At 38.4% G+C, this 14786-nt stretch overlaps 1 protein-coding gene across 4 annotated transcripts; it reads left to right on the top strand.

The window, feature by feature from the left end:
- Positions 1 to 1313: 1313 nt before the first annotated feature.
- Positions 1314 to 12991, top strand: Ndfip (Nedd4 family interacting protein). 4 transcript variants are annotated; one of them, XM_028178794.2, is made up of 6 exons: positions 1314 to 1444; positions 1538 to 1643; positions 2248 to 2378; positions 7932 to 8064; positions 9666 to 9851; positions 11003 to 12991. In XM_028178794.2, the coding sequence occupies exons 1-6, from the start codon at positions 1430 to 1432 to the stop codon at positions 11104 to 11106; spliced, it is 675 nt and encodes a 224-aa protein (XP_028034595.1). In that variant the 5' UTR covers positions 1314 to 1429; the 3' UTR covers positions 11107 to 12991. The 4 variants fall into 4 exon arrangements, with proteins under 4 accessions (XP_028034595.1, XP_028034597.1, XP_089595911.1 ...); XM_028178796.2 differs by having other exon boundaries at positions 2257 to 2378; positions 11003 to 12743; XM_089739785.1 differs by having other exon boundaries at positions 1336 to 1444; positions 1544 to 1643; positions 2257 to 2378; positions 11003 to 12743.
- The last annotated feature ends 1795 nt before the right edge of the window (positions 12992 to 14786 follow it).

Here is a 14786-nt window from a genome sequence, read left to right as displayed (position 1 = left end):
ATGAGGGGGACCCGAAACACTTAGAGGGCCAGGGCTAGGGCGAGATCCGCCTCCCTGGCCCCCGCCCCCTGGCGGGCTTGTGCGTCTCTCACGCGCCCCGCTGCCTCCTTCTGCGAGATGGTGCACTCGCAGAAGTCGAGCATTGCCTTCCACGACTCGTCGTTGCCGAGCATCGATGCCACAACACTCGGCAACGACAAGTCGTTTCCTATTTTTGCGACAAGGACACGGCGCCACCCCTCCCATGCGGGGCAGGCAACGAGCGTGTGTTCCGCCGTGTCCAAGTCGCAACCACAATGGTAACACTCTGCCGTCGGCTCGGCTCCGATCCGGTGCAGGAACTCACCGAAGCAACCATGCCCAGTAAGCACCTGCGTGAGCCGGAAAGTGAGGCGTCCTCTGTCACGATTCACCCAATCCACAAGAATCGGGCGAATCGCCTCGACGGTCCTACGACCAGCCGAAAGATCGGCCAGCCGCCTGGACCATGACTCCAGCTTTTTTTTTTCCCCATAGATACACTGAAGTAGGTCTATGTATAGTTAAGACAATTAATCTAAACAGGCATAGAAATCATAATTTCACAACTACAGAATTAAAATTTTAATGCTAATTTGCTTTTAGGTATAAAATGATATGAACGTAAATTTTTACTACGGAATTCAGTAACCACTTAACCCCAGTTAGTCCATGAGCTCATCCATCCATCTTAGCAATAAAAAGAGGTGTTCCAATTAATCCGATAAATAATTTATTTTATTTTATTTTGAAACATTCTTGACAAAGAGCTTTTTATGCTACAAATCACAGATTTCTGCTAACAATAGGAATAATAAACTATTCTCTAAATTCTAATATATATTTTTTAATTCCCAATGCTATTCTGGTTTTCTATTTATTGTTGAAGATTATAAATTAATTAAGACTATATAAAGTATATTGTACGTATAACGTAAGAGGAGAAGAAGAACTACTATAGAAGAAGAAAAAATGACGATTAGTATGATACGATTCTTTATGAATAATTTAAATGTACAATATACTTATATGAACTGAAAAAAAATATGGAAACTAAGCAAATCATACTACCAAAAGCAAGTACGTAGACGTGAAAACAACAAGTTTAGTAATTACTCATGGAAAGTATTTTTGCACACATGAGGATCAAAAAAGTTCAGCACCAACAGATAAAATAAAAATAGAAATATTATATTAAAAATATTAAAATGATAGAAACTGCTCAGAAACGATGTAATACTGTTTCAACATCAGCTATGACTAAAAGGTCATGTAACCAGAAGCCGTATTGAATTAGAAAAGCATTTGTTTCCTATAGGGAAATCCTTGTATATTTGATTTAGTATCAAATGCAACTTAAAATCTATTTTTTAGAGAAGTTCGCATTATAAAGGAAGAATTCTAGCTTAAAATGGTTCAAACCATGGTAGGACTAAAATAAATATGTTGTTTATTTACGTCCATAAGCGTGTAGAATATTATTATTGTGGTATAACGTGTGAAAGTTTATGTTGTTTAGTTGCAGAATAATCAGTGTGTGGAGAACATACATCCTCCAGCGCAACTGACAGTGATTCTTCCGTCTAATTTGGATCCTAATATACCACCGACGTACATTGATATGAGTAAGTCGATTTATTTGAGCAATCACTCATATCAGTACTCGAATGTCATATATTTAAGTAGTAGGTAATTAAAATTTCCCACGATAACATGTTGCACGCACGCACACAATATGCGCTCACAATATTCCCCTAGCTTTTGTTTATTATTGATTAGGAGGACCGTGCGTTTGTATAATCTAATCAATAAAAAATATATACTAAGTATACAATGGTGTCTACAAGCAACTGGTGTCTACAAAACAACAGTAACTGAAAATAGCTGTGGGCTTGTCTTTGCATCTAAATCAATAATAGAAATTACCACTTACAGTATTAATATACAATACAATAAAAATATCTAACTTCAAAAACTATGGCTACCAAGTTAATCAGTTATGGTTTTTAGTTGTTGTATAACACATTCGCCAAGCATATATAGTTTTAAACTAAAAAACAGTCCTAAATAGCAAACTGACTTAAAAAAATAAAATAAAAAATTGTAAACATGTTGATACTGGCTTTTTGAATAAATTTCTATTGTATATTATCTATATTTGGCTCTTTTGGTTGACAAGGTTGCCGACCACTCCATTAAACTAATAAAAGGGTGTTAAAATGTTTACAGATGTTTCAGATATTCCACCTCCTCAAGCAGATTTCTTAGCTCCACCACCATATGATGTGGCCGCTAACTCGAAGCTACCAACATATGAGGAAGTACAGCGTGAGAAACAGATGGCAGGCGAAAGGCCAATGGTTAGGATTTGAACTTAAAATGATTATAAATTTATTTCTTAAATAGCTATGATGACTATATATGATAGTGGGACACCTGATCATCATAATGTGAATATGATTGTCCACCTCGTGCCACAAGAATAAAGTTTCAATTGCATTGGTACTCCACCTATATCTGCTTCATGGCAAATTTACTAAGGATGGCTACAATCATTGTTGTAGTGTTAACAACAAATGGGTACACTTAACAAGATGCTATGACTATTATCTTAAATCTTAATGCTCTATTATCCTAAAGGAGATGTCTGGTGTACTTATGTCGAAAGATGCACTATATCAGTGTACAAATCCCACATACTGGTATGAGTTTTACCCAAATATATAGTTGACTCCGCGGGGACCTCGTAGGAGGTTCGGACCGCGGCCCGGAAAAAAAAAAAAAAAAAGTTCACAAATGACTTCGTAGTAATATTCTGAAAACGTATCATCACTGCCAAACCTGCAAAAAATATAATTTGCATAATTACTTAATAATTAAGACATAGACCCCAGAAAGATTGCGGATGGAGGTATTCATTATGATTTCTATGGGTTTCAGTAACAATTTAACACAAGGTGGTACCTGAACTCTTTCACCTGTTTACACAATAAAGAAAGTTGAATAATCGCCCAAAAGTGCTCTGTTGTGCTAGAGTGCCCTAAGTACTCTCAGCGCTTCAAAACTTTTTGCATCATGACCATGCTTATTTTAGTAGTTTCACTCATAAACTCTTTCATGTGCCCAAGCATATTGTAGTTCATTCTCATTTGAATATTCCTCTGGTTCAACTCAAACCTTGCACTTTAAGTGACTTTTTGATACCTAAATCATTTACATCAACCTTTGTGCCTATTCAATTTGTTTGAGGTTCCAAATCTACTCCAATACTTCAAATTAGATAGAACCTATGTACCCCGGCAACCTACAGTTGAGCTCTCTGTACCTGAAAACATAGTTTCGTTTCTCCATATCATATGGGCAAGCTTTGATGGTGTATTTTGGGAGACTGGAGACTGTCCCATATTAAGTTATAGGGTTTCTGCAGGTATTGGACTATATGCCAACTCTTTTCCAAATACATTGTGTGAGAACTGTTGGTGTACTAATAAATCCAAATACCCATAAGTATAAAAAAATATTGTATGATTCACATAATCTAGTGATGTAATGTAATGAAACTTCTTTGAAAAAAATTTAAACAGTAAACAATCTTTTAAAATATGTTAAACTAGTCTTTGCCCGCGACTTCGTCCGCGTGAAATAGTTACTTTGGCATAATGCTAAATTTTACCCGCCTCTTCATTTACGTAGAAACTGAAAATATTTTTGAATAATAGAATGTTAAAGAGCTATTTAAGATACAAAAATCACGCTTTTTAACCGACTTCAAAAGTCGTCAATTCGATCATATTTTTTTTATCTATGTGTCTTCACCGATTTCTTGAGACTGTTTGAACTGATTCTGATAATTCTCTTTTTTATTTTTTGTTCGAAAGGGTAGACTTCCCAAATGGTCCTGTAATCATCAAGATCTGATGATGGGATCCTGGAGAAATCCAGAAAAATCTATAGTTTTGAGGGGTGTTTCTTGTTATTCTTATTTTATGTCGCTGCGCACCGGCCGGCCGGCGCCTGGTACATCAATGTTACGCGCTTGATCATTATTTTGCTGCGATGTTATTTTAAAACTGCAATATCTTTTCATACTCATTGAAATAGTCATAGCGAGATACTCATTAAAATCGAACGAGGGGAAATTTCTTTAAAATTAAATACTTGTAATGAATAACGTATTTATTTGGATAGGGATTCATATCATCTTCATAAAAACGCCTTCACAAATTGTATTTTATTTTAGAGCAAATTTATATTAATATGGTTAGCTTAAAAAACGTTATAGTGAGCTAACCTTGAAATATAGACATAATTATGCTGTCGCGAACTTTTTTTAGAACTTTTAAAGGGGAACAATTTTGTCATAGATTATGTTAGCGAAACTTTAACAGTTTCCGCAACGCACGCAGCGGAAGCTCTCAAAATGGGCTCCACTTGTATTGGTCTTAGCGTGATGTTAAATAGCCTATAGCCTTCCTCAATAAATGGGCTATCTAACACTAAAAGAATTCTTCAAATCGGACCAGTAGCTCCTGAGATTAGCGCGTTCAACCAAACAAACAAACCCTTCAGCTTTATAATATTAGTATAGATAAACTCATTCGTTTTAAATCAACAGTTAAAGCCAAAGGTAACGCGACCTTAGCCGCAGATAAGGAGCATATTTATCATTTATAATGATACCAAGCGTATGAGTTTAATATATTTTTTTTTTATATTTTTTTTATTGCTTAGCTGAGTGGACGAGCTCACAGCCCACCTGGTGTTAAGTGGTTACTGGAGCCCATAGACATCTACAACGTAAATGCGCCACCTACCTTGAGATATAAGTTCTAAGGTCTCAATTATAGTTACAACGGCTGCCCCACCCTTCAAACCGAAACGCATTACTGCTTCACGGCAGAAATAGGCAAGGTGGTGGTACCTACCCGTGCGGACTCACAAGAGGTCCTACCACCAGTAATTACGCAAATTATAATTTTGCGGGTTTCTTTTTTATTACACGATGTTATTCCTTCACCGTGGAAGTCAATCGTGAACATTTGTTGAGTACGTATCTCATTAGAAAAATTGGTACCCACCTGCGGGATTCGAACACCGGTGCATCGCTCAACACGAATGCACCGGACGTCTTATCCGTTAGGCCACGACGACTTCAAACTAAAGATTTATTGATACTTGGCCAACTTTATTTAAACTTGAACAGAGAGATTGGCGTTGATCGATTGACCTTGATAATTAGAATAGTGCTGGCGGGCCATTACGTTAAATTACGCTTCATTGTAATCAACATGGAAATCGTCTGTGAAAAATGTTTTTATTTATTTATTGCTAAATAGGTGAACGAGCTCACCGACCACCTGATATTAAGTGGTTACCGGAGCCCATAGACATCTATAACGTAAATGCTGCCACTCACTTTGAGATATGAGTTCTAAATCTCAGTTTTACAGTACAACCTTCAAACCGAAATGCGTTACTGATTAACGGTAGGAATAGACAGGTCTGTGGTACCTACCCGTGCAGCACACTTACAAGACGTCCTACCACCAGTGTACATGGTAGTGTGTAAAAGTACCCACGCGTGGCGATCCTTCCCATACCGATTGTAATGGGAAGGATTGCTCTGTAGCAATAGCTCGTGAACAATTTCACTATTCGACGACTATTGAGTTTGAGGCCCACTTTACTAATAAACTAACTATACTGAGACCTTAGAACTGATATCTCAAGGTGGGTGGCGCACTTACGTCGTAGATGTCTATGGGCTCCAGTAACCACTTAACACCAGGCGGGCTGTGAGCTCGTCCACCCATAAAAAAAAAACGTATTAATTTTGATTTATTTCTGCGTAACATCATCTATATCGTCCTCATGTTAATTATATAAAAATGTAAATAAATAAATGCATACATGGGAACGAATCACGCACGGTCATCCGACTCTAAATTAGGATTCCCTGTATGATGGGTACCAGAGACTAACATACATACTTTGCATACATTTTTTAAATAAAAACATATCAAGGAGTGAAAGGCCATTAATTGGTTTAAGCGACATTTTTCCAACTTTACAGGAGAGCCATGTAAAGTTTAAAATTTGGGAAATCAATCAAAAACACTACTCTAATCCAGCTATTTGAATGGCCTAAAAAAACCTCGAACTGTTGATGCTGATACCAAATGAATAGTATCATTAATAACAAAGATAAATGTCGCGTATTTTGCGAAATGTCGCCTTTCACCTCTCGATGTATAGATAATAAAGCTCCAGACAAAGAACAAACAAACCTGTGTGCTTAGTGCGAGTTTTTTAACGTTCATAACTTCTAAAGTTAACTCAAATTTGTATGGAGCTGGAAAGTTTAGCTACGTCTGCCGCTAGGGGCGCTGTTCCAATTGCATACTAATTTGCTTGTGAACTTTTACTCGATGGAGAACGTTAAAAAACTCGCACTAAGCACTCTGTTCATCGCACGAATGTTTGCTCACTGTGGGAATCGAACCCACGTCCCTCGGCGCAACAACCAAGCGTGCTAACTACTGCACCACCGAGTCAGTCAAACTATTACATTATATTAATTATGTAAAGTATTTACTTCAGTGTTCGCGAGATGCAGACATAACTAAAGCTACATGAATGGTTTAACCTATCGTCTATTATTGTCATTATATTATTTGCGGCGCTTCGAATGCTGTGCAGTTCTCTGAGCTTGGTGCGAGTTCTTTAACGTTCTCGATAGCGTAAAAGTTAACCCAATTTTGTATGCAGTGGGAACAGCGCCCCTAGCGGCAAACGTAGGCAAACGATCCCATTCCATACAAATATGAACTAACTTTTATGGTATCGAGAACGTTAGAAAACTCGCACTAAGCACACTCGTGGTCACACTGCCGACGGTTGAATGATTGATTGAAAAAAAATGTAGGGAATTTCAATTGAGTTTTAAAATTATACTCGGTTGAATTTATGTGGTAAACGTATGTAGTTGTAATGTAGTTTTCACGTTCGCGTATATATTTATTTATAATTATATATACCTATATACCAGGGTCAATGCAAAAATCAGTAAGTAGAGAGGAAAATTATGATCAGTTACCTCAAGCACCGGTCTTCGTTCTCGTCGAACCCGTCGCTTGCGACGAAGGGCTCGACGAGTAAATTAAACCACAGACACAGCCCATTGAGTTTCTCGCCGGATTTTGTCAGTGGGTCGCGTTTCCGATCCGGTGGTAGATTCTGCGAAGCACGGCTCTTGCTAGGGTTCGTGTTAGCAACGTCGTCAGGTTTGAGCCCCGCGAACTCATCAACTAGTTAAGGTTACGCTGAAATAGCCTCTTAAGGCTATCAGCATAGGTAGAAAAAAAAAAGATCAGTTATTATTAAAATGAACCGGGTATGGACTGCGAACTACATAATGCCCCTGGCATTGCTGAAGTCCATGGGCGACGGTAACCACTCACCATCAGGTGGGCCGTATGCCCGTCTGCCTACAAAGGCAATAAAAAAAAAAAAAAAAAATACATAATTGACTCACTGGAAGCAACATGCTAGGATGTAACTTCCACAGATTCAAGTATGAAAATGTAAATGCCCTTTAATCATTGAAACTTCGATTAGCTCGCGAATTTGAAGATCACAACTTGATACTCTATTCGAATACAACCGAGACTTAAAGACGGTCAGTGTACTTAGTGCGAGTTTTTTAACGTTCTCGATAGCGTAAAAGATAACCCAATTTTGTATGCAGTTGGAACAGCGCCCCTAGCGGCAAACGTAGGCAAACGATCCCAATCCATACAAATATGAGATAACTTTTACGCTATCAAGAACGTTAAAAAACTCGCATTAAACCTACAGATCTTTAAGAGTCGTGTCAACAAAAGAGTGGAAAAAAGACGAGGTTTGTTTGGCAGGGTCAAGTTCCGTCTCACCAGCCGACGTTTACCGCCTTCGTGACGGTGGAGACCGCCGACCCTGGAACAGAGCCGTTGGACCACGAGAACAGCCTTCTGGGCACTGACGTCATGTTCATGACCTCGTTTCTCGGTGAGTACTTAATCAAATCGATATTACAAGTTTCAAACTTCTGCACGTTCCTTTAATCTATACTAATATATAAATATACAGTGGTTTTTACGGATGTTCCGTTATAACTACTGAACCATCCATCCGATTGACTTGAAACTTGGTATCCATGTAGAAAATACATGTACTTAATGGATAGGCTAATATATATATGAGTGTTAGACTCCCTACACCAGTTGCGGGGGCGTTAATCATGAGAATCTTTGTAGGGGTGAGAAATAATAATGTTAATTTTAAATGCCCAGCGAAGTGGATGGGTACAGCTAGTCTTACTATATGAGTATTCATTAAACTGCACTCAAGGGGCTATAAGGTTGTTGCGCGGACTTACGTGACCCAGCTACTTCGAAACTGGCACTGACCATATCCCGTAAAACAAAGTGGCATCTGGCCAAACATTCCTAATCCACTTGGTCCATTCTCAATGCTACTCCTAGCCCCAATTCTAGCAGCAGCTAAAGATGAGGTTACCCTGCTCATGTAATCATTAAGCAACTGCCCTTGAAATGCTGGCAGGGATAAAATCCACCATCTTGGAGATTTATATAGAAGTAATGCTCTCCGCTTTGAATGGTGAAACTGCCGTTATACTATGCAATTAAGGCTCAGACCTCATGTTTTAAGGGGAGTAGTGGCCTTCACATTGTGATGTCTATGAGCTGTCGTTAAACACTGGATATAAGGTTGGACGTGAGCTCTTACAGCCGTCGTGTTTTCCGATGATGATGAAGTAGATAATATTAACACATTTAATGTCAACTACCATCCCCCGGTCTTTCATGGCGCTGTGGCTTGTAATTGTGTTTTTTATGCATCAGTATCGTTTCCACCGTTGCGTTATTTTTACGTGACCCATATGGCTATTATTTATGGTCGTTCCCTCAATGCTGAAGATCGTGACTGTATGTCAATCTTCTACACTCGGTCCGGTTCTGCGCCATATGTACCGCTCCCTGTATCTGGCCTCCAGTCACCTCCTTGAGTTGGTCCACCCATATACGTACGTAAAGTAGCGATCTTATAATATCAAGTGTTGGATTAGGGCTCGCGCTATTAATTTGAACAAATTGATCATGCCATACGCCACGCCGTGTCTTCGGCCTCTTCACGGCGCCATGTAGTTGGCATTAACACTAAACATACCACAACGGGTCAAATTACCCATTTTAAACGTTAGCATTGAAAATGCACGTACCATCTTATTCCTTTTGCACATTTGACTTCATGACTTTTTCTTACCAATTAACGTACAGTTATTATACATTTTTTTTTGTTTTGGTCTCTTTATTTTGAGTAATATTTGTCGTATACCGTTACTACCCGCTATGGTAGATATAGGTGCCAGTAAGTGTTGGTAGAACGGTCCTGCGCTGCCTGCATCCAGCGGATCCCCGCGAACCTCAATAGGTCGTCGGCCCACCTTGTGGGAGGCCTATGTCCAGCAGTGGACGTCCATGGGCTAAAATGTATGTAAGTGTTGGTATGATTAGTGTTAAATGTGTTAAAGGACCACAGCTGTGACCGCAATTATTAACAATAGTCTCGTTTGTTTGTGCACTCAGTTGCGTTCTTGTTCAACTGGATCGGTTTCCTGTTGCTGATGTGCTTCTGTCACACGGTCGCGAGCCGCTACGGAGCCCTGGCCGGCTTCGGGCTGTCCCTCGCCAAGTGGACCCTCATCGTGAAGCAGTCTACCGATCTAGCCTCGCACGATAACTCTTGGCTGTGGTGGTTAATCATGGCTTTCGGTAAGTATTCATCGAAAAACCATTTTGTATGCGAACTATCAAGGTTGCATGTATGTCTCTCTTTTAAATTGGCTTCAGGCATCTGTCAAATATCTTTAATAGCTGAAGCAAACGGAATAGCTTGAAACTGTCTTCATCAGCTAACATCATCCAAACAAGTCTCGCTTCGTATACATGCAAATTAATGATTTTATTAAGAATAATGTTTATTAATTTCTGTTTGCATTTGGGGCTTATTTCACACTTTTTACAACGCTTTTAATTACATATAATGGACATTATCGACATATTGCTAGGCTGGTAGCCTAGGAGACTATTCCAAATTCGCCTGGACGGTAGGTGGGCTCTCACGGGCACAACCTAACAAAATTTGCTAACACTAGCCCTAGCAAGAGTAATGCTTTGAAGAATCTACCACCGGATCGGAATCGCGACCCACAGATGCGATCCGCCGAGAAACTCATTGGGCTGTGTCTATGTACATGTGATCACGACATAATATCTAAAATGTACAAAATAGACGCCACCCGACCGGTATTTTTTTCCTACCTGTGCTGATAGCCTTGAGAGCCTATTTCAGCTTTACAGGGCTCTGTCTATGGGTTAATTCACTCGTCGAGCCCTTCGTCGCAAGCGACGGGTTCGACGAGGACGGTGACCGGTGCTTGTGGTACCTAAAAGCACCGTTAATGGATTGGGAGGATCCGAATTTTTTTTATTGCTAGATGGGTGGACGAGCTCACAGCCCACCTGATGTTAAGTGGTTACTGGAGCCCATAGACATCTACAACGTAAATGCGCCACCCACCTTGAGATATAAGTTCTAGAGTCTCAAGTATAGTTACAACGGCTGCTCCACCCTTCAAACCGAAACGCATTACTGCTTCACGGCAGAAATAGGCAGGGCGGTGGTACCTACACGCGCGGACTCACAATAGGTCCTACCGCCAGTAAATACGCAAATTATAATTTTGCGGGTTTCATTTTTATTACACGATGTTATTCCTTCACCGTGGAAGTCAATCGTGAACATTTGTTGAGTACGTATCTCATTAGAAAAATTGGTACCCACGGCCATTAGGCCACGACGACTTCTAGTGACGTGCTTAAAGCCCGACCGACATGTGTATGTACTTAATTAAAATTTTCAGGTATTCTAATCTGTCTGCGCGCCATAATCCAGTACTTGAACATCAAGCGCGGCTGGCGTCTGCTCTCCGGCACGGCTCAAGAGCGACTGTTGTTCTTCTACTGAGCGGAATGTTCGTCTACCCGCGCGAACATCGACCGCCGCGTCACCGACAAGTACGTCACACTCGTCTCTAAGTAGGTTGTTGACTATTTATTACTAACAAGAAAAAAAATCAGGACCGATTGCAAAAAAAGTTTTTTTTTTTTTTTTTTAAATAAAATCTAGTCCTCTCTTTGTATGGTTTATAAATCTTTTCAAATTCTATATAAATGTGCGCTCTGCAAGTTATTGTTGCTGTGTGTTTTATTTGATAGCAAATTAAAATGGCGTAAAGATTTCGTGTTCCACATCGGTTTTTATTTTACCGTTTATGTGCTTCGGATGCCGGGATAACTTTATGCCTACAATAATTGAGAATTGGAAGTATTTATGGTATTTACATGATGGTATCAACGGATCGACCGTCTCGCGAACACCCGGCGGGGCTGGTAACAATGTACACGATATAAGATGCGAGCAAAACATTCTGTAAGTCAATAGAAGATTTGATGACTACCTTAAAAAAAAAAAATTAAAATTACATCTACAACGTAAATACGCCACCCACCTTGAGATATAAGTTCTAAGTCTCAGTATAGTTACAACGGCTGCCCCACCCTTCAAACCGAAACCCGTTACTGCTTCACGGCAGAAATCGGCAGGGTGGTGGTATCTACCTGTGCGGACTCACAAGAAGTCCTACCACCAGTAATTACGCAAATTATAATTTTGCGGGTTTTGATTTTTATTACACGATGTTATACCTTCACCGTGGAAGGCAATCATGAACATTTTGTTGAACTGTTAAAACTGAGACCCTAGAAATCTTGTCTTAACGTGGGTACCGGTATTTACGTTGTAAATATCTACGGGCTCCGGTAACCACTTAACATCGGGTGGGCCGTGAGCTCGACCATCCAAATAGCAATTAAATTTTTTTTTTCAACACTACAATATCCATTTATTAACCCGAGCGTTTGTGTATATTGTATATCGACTTGTTGTCTGTAGAACGCAGTGTATTGTAGTGTATGTCGTTTAGATTTTAATCAATGTCTAATATGTATGTACGTACTGTAATGCGCGTCCGTGTGTAAAGAAAAAAAAGTTTGCTGTATCTTTTTTTTTATAGATATATATTTCAGCGAATTGTAAATGACAAAATTAGATAAAGACAAAGAAAATAATTAGATATGTTTAATAATAATATAATAAGAGATTTATTTTGTGTAAAATCGTTATTAGAAGCTTGAAACGCATAAAATTGATGTGGGCGCCTGTGAGATACGAATTGAAAATACATAACAATTGAGACGTTATGCCTTAAAGCTGCTGGTATTATTATAGTTATTATCTTTGCAGGCGGGTGAACTAACGGTCCCCTTGATTGTAAGGATTTACTTTGTAATACCTATAGGCTCCGGTGACCGCTTAACGTCGAGCGGGCCGTGAGCACGTTTCGATCGCGTGCAGTAAAAAAAAATTGTTGCAAGTAATTTATGCAGTGTAGTAACCAAATAAATTCAATCAAATCACTAACCATCTGGTGGGCCGTATGCTCGTCTGTCTACATGGGCAATAAAAAAGGTACTATTTGACCTGTACCAACGCACCACCAGCTACAAGGCCACATAGAGTTGAGAGGGAGAGAGAGAGAGAGATAGAGGGGGAAGGAGAAAGAGAGGGAGAGAGAGAAAGAGAGTTAAAACCACATAGAGTTGTTCTCATTACTAAATGCAACATTGCCAAAGTAAAACGAGTTCATGACTGATCACGGTGAGTGTCCTCATAGAGCAGTCTGTTAACATTGTTATTAGCAACGCCGGTTTTTACGTTATTTTCCGGCTATGAACACGCCAACTGAATCATTGTAAATAGATTATATATTTTATAAAACATGAATTTGTTTTAGATTTATTCTTTGTTGTATCTGTGTAAATTCAACGAAAACTATAATAATACATTGAACGACAAAGTATATATTTTTTTGTAATATAGTTAACGTTTTGTATTTAAATAGTTTTATAATTAATTTTTATAAAAAAAAAAAATTGAGCACCTCTCAGAATTTTGTAACTTTTTTTTTCTTATATAGAATAGAGTATGTTTTACAGCGATATGTATTTGTTTTTTCAATCATGTTTGAGATCTAATCTAATGTTAGTACGCGATGCACTCTCCTATATTATACGTATGTTTAAAATATATTTTCTCGAGTGCTTTAGGCAAAAAGAAAAGAATCTACCTACCTATATCATTCCATTAAAATGACTGTTGTATATTAATTATAATTTATAATAATTGGCCCTAACACGCGAATTTATCAAGGCGAAGATGACTATTTAAATAATAGTAAAGAGTACCCTTTTTGTGGTAATTTCGCGGTTAAATTGTTGGGAAACTAATTTCGGGGAATCTGTGGTGTGCTCACAAACGCTCAAGTATCGACTCAAAGGCGATCTGCTGATGGATCCGTCGAGGTGATTGTCGTTCACACTCAGCTGCTAACTACGAAAGCTTTAGAATCTCGCGTGAGGTTATGGCGCATTGAAATTATGCTATAGTGTAACAGGCAGCGCCGGGAAATTTTTTCAGTCGTTACCCATTAAACCCTCCAGTAGGACCCCTCACAAAAAAAGGGTAATAGAAAAATTGTACCTACAAGGCAAGGGTGCACAGGTTTGTGCCCTTCTATCATCAGATCTGACATTTCAAAATTTATCTCAGAATTGGTCTGAGGATTCCTTCGTACTCCCGCTGCCGAGAAGGGGCCTCGACAAAAAGTTTTATTGTTTACCCATTGTTACGTATGAGACGAGAAAGAAAGAAATAGATAAGATATAGAAAGGGCGGTTGTTATCGGAGAAAGAATTTAATTTCCGGTACCAACGAATACCTTTTATGGTCATTATGAAGCTATCCACTAGTTAAAGCGCGCGGTTTCCATTCATTGTAACAACTAGTTATTTTGTTTGTTTGTGTGTAATGATTTTTTGAATTAATTTTATATTTTTAGAATTTTGTTACGACGTAACACTATTTCACATATTTAAGAAATTCAAACACTTTTGTATGAATCCCACCCCAACACTGGTCACTGAAACAATATCCCCCTTGATCCGCAAGCCTTATTGATTTTTCAACATTGAAATAGAACATAAGTGAAAAATAAAAAAAGATTACATTACGTGCTATTTATTAATTTAAAAATCGTATGTATGTAAATAAAAAATATTCATATTTTTTTATTATTATTTGTAGTTACATTTTCGTAAGTTTAATGGTTTTTTAATGTGTAATATTACGAATAACTACGATAAATGTGCTTTAATGTATTTTAGTTTTCTCACGAAATGTGCATGTGAAAAAATTTGAAAATTATGCTACCTTTTTTTTGTGAATCTGGTATATCTTTAATGTTTTGTTTTGTTTTTCTATTGAAATATGAAAAATGAAGACAAGAACTAGGTTTGACGAAAACAATTTTACGGTTTCATGAATGAGCGATTGTTTTTTTTGAAACAAATATTATTTGAAAATGAAGTACTACAAAGATGTTTCTGTACTAAGCGTGTATACAAAATGTACTCTAAAACAGTGGTCTGCTTGTAAACCGTAAGAACCAAATATAAATCTAACACACAATTGAATTTTATTCAAATGGCCATGTTGGATGCTTGGGTTTCTTCAATATAACTTCCACA

Source organism: Bombyx mandarina, chromosome A1, assembly GCF_030267445.1.
Source record: "Bombyx mandarina strain Sakado chromosome A1, ASM3026744v2".
Lineage (NCBI taxonomy): Eukaryota > Metazoa > Arthropoda > Insecta > Lepidoptera > Bombycidae > Bombyx > Bombyx mandarina.
The sequence above is the reverse complement of the archived record's forward strand: the minus strand, read 5'-3'. Positions and strand labels throughout refer to the sequence as shown.